Here is a 2,318-nt window from a genome sequence, read left to right on the forward strand (position 1 = left end):
AATAAAAAAAGGAAAAAAAGATATTGAAGAAGAAGAAGAAGAAGATATTATTAAAAGAAAAAAAGAAGAATTAAATATTCCAACATATATTGATATTACATCACATTCAATTCAACTAAAAACAAAACAAGGATTTAGTACATTAATTAAAAGATTTACAAGACTACCAACTAAACATATTCAAGAATTTAAAACATCAACAGAATATTCAACAACAGCATGTTTTCCTATTTTTGAAGGAGAAGGAAATAAAGAAGAAGAATTAAGTTATTTAGAAACATTCACAATAACTGGACTTCCAGAACTTCCAGCAGGAGCAGTTCGATTTGAAGTTGAATGTGAAATCACATTAGATGGAACAATTCATATCATTGCACGAACTATAGAACCAGAAAATTTACTCCTTAAAGAAGAAATTAAAGTAACTAACAAAAATCAAAAAGAAAAACAACAAAACCTTGAATCATTAATTCAACGATCTAATTTATTAGACATTCAAGACATCGAATTCAAAAAAATTAAATCTTTACTCGCAGAAAAAAACCGTCTTCTTCATCAATTAAAAAAACTCGGTAAATTTAATGAAATCTTTCTCTTGAACTCTTGGTTCTCTTCAAATCCAAATGCCTCTTCTCTTCAAATTAAATCTTTTCTCGATAATTTCATTCTTTCTTTCTATTCTTTCTTTCCCTTTCTTAAAAACTAATTTCTCAAAGAAATGAAGTTTAATTTTAAATTCTCATTTATAAAGATCTAAAAAAAATGAAAATTAAAATATGAATTAAACAAATTCTTCTAACCATTTATTCTTTTGTTTAATTTCTGCTTCTTCTTCTTTGGTGAAGTCATTAGTAATTCCAAATGTACTTCTGAGTTCTTCAACACTTTTTCCTTTGATCATTTCAGCAATATATTTGCAGCCTAGTTCTAATAATACTTGCACATCTAAGTTGTTTGCAGCAATAATTAATTCAAATAATTTTTGTTGGTCCAAATCAAAGAAAGAGTAATCCCATGACGTTAGTTGTCCTTTTTTTTCACTTTCATTTCCTCCAAGGAAGGGATATTGATGGTGATGGCTGATAAAGTCGATCATTTTTTTCAATGTTTCTTTATTTACTTGAGTCAACGGAATTGTTTTTTCATTTTGAAAGTCCTCTAATAGGTTTCTAACTGCTCCAATTTCTCTTGCAATTGCCTCTTCTACTTGAAAGTTCTCGTTATCACAGCTAACTAATGTAACCATTGAACCTGTTTCTACCATATTATTGATAACTAAAATAAAAAGTTTAATTTAATTTTTAAGTTTTTATTTTTTAAATAAAAAGAGAAGAATAGAATAAAATAATTAATTTTTTTATTTAGTATAGTTTTAATGTAGTGAGAAATGGTCACAAAAAGGAAATTCAACAAAAGTCTTGATTTTATTCTCATTAAAAAGAAGAGTGATAATCACATTATTATTTGTTTGATTAAATCCATGATGCATTTCTTTGTTAAGAAGTGGGGCTGAGTTGTAACAATAAAGAACAATAACTTTGGGACAAGAATTATAAGATAAGAAAGTATCTTTAGTGATAGAAAATTGAAGAGTGCCCTGAATAATAGAATGATAAACACTGCGTTGTTTACCATTAATTAAACGGGTAACATTAAAAGAGACTGTATCATAAGGATCTAATATAGAATGGATACGAGCACAAATACCGCCAATACAATCGTACACATTCCCACTTGATAAATCGAAAGGAGAATTTTCATAGTGTTGTTGAATAAAATAATGAGGTTCGATTTTTATTGATATTTGATGAGAAGTTACATATTCTTTTAAACTGTCTGTTTGAGTAGACCAAACAAGATATGGCATTGAAGGAAAAAGAAGGAGCTTTTCTTTATACTTATCCAGTTGTGAAAAAGGTATTTGAATATCTAAAATATAAATATTAAATAAATAAAGAATAAAATAACAAACAATAACGGTTTATTATTTTATCTAATTTACCTACAATACCAAGACATTGATATTCTTGAGACTCAAGAAATAAATGAAGTTTTTGATTATATACTTGAATAATAATTGGGCTTAATAATGTTGTTTGTGAAATTATTTCACAATTAGGAAATAATTGTACTAATTCAATTAACTCATTTAATTTACACTCAATTTTAATAGTTTCTTTATTTTGAATAATGTCATGAATTAATTCATTTGCTCCATATTCAATTACATGAATCTAATCATTAATATTTTATTTCTCTTTGTTTTTTAAAATAAACTTTTTTCAACCTTTTGAATTGCATGTATTTCATTTAAAAAG

At 26.1% G+C, this 2,318-nt stretch overlaps 2 protein-coding genes across 2 annotated transcripts in view, besides 4 other annotated features; one reads left to right on the plus strand and one right to left on the minus strand.

The window, feature by feature from the left end:
- EDI_169350 (heat shock protein, putative) overlaps positions 1–706 on the plus strand; it is a gene marked incomplete at both ends in the record, with an annotated part of 1,599 nt that extends 893 nt beyond the window's left edge. The window contains one exon of the mRNA XM_001733248.1: positions 1–706. This exon is cut by the window's left edge and continues 893 nt beyond it. Coding sequence (XP_001733300.1) covers positions 1–706 — 706 coding nt within the window.
- Positions 26–45: a microsatellite.
- Positions 661–697: a microsatellite.
- Positions 707–781: 75 nt separating the features above from the next.
- On the minus strand, positions 782–2,310 carry EDI_169460 (uncharacterized protein; the record flags this gene model as incomplete). Its single annotated transcript, XM_001735539.1, has 4 exons — positions 782–1,275; positions 1,396–1,929; positions 1,973–2,234; positions 2,278–2,310. 4 exons carry the CDS (start codon positions 2,308–2,310, stop codon positions 782–784), a joined length of 1,323 nt encoding a protein of 440 aa, XP_001735591.1.
- Positions 1,277–1,364: a sequence feature (AT_rich).
- Positions 1,931–1,967: a sequence feature (AT_rich).
- Positions 2,311–2,318: the final 8 nt, after the last annotated feature.

Source organism: Entamoeba dispar, genomic scaffold, assembly GCF_000209125.1.
Source record: "Entamoeba dispar SAW760 scf_1105229459241 genomic scaffold, whole genome shotgun sequence".
In the NCBI taxonomy this organism is placed as follows: Eukaryota; Evosea; order Mastigamoebida; family Endamoebidae; genus Entamoeba; species Entamoeba dispar.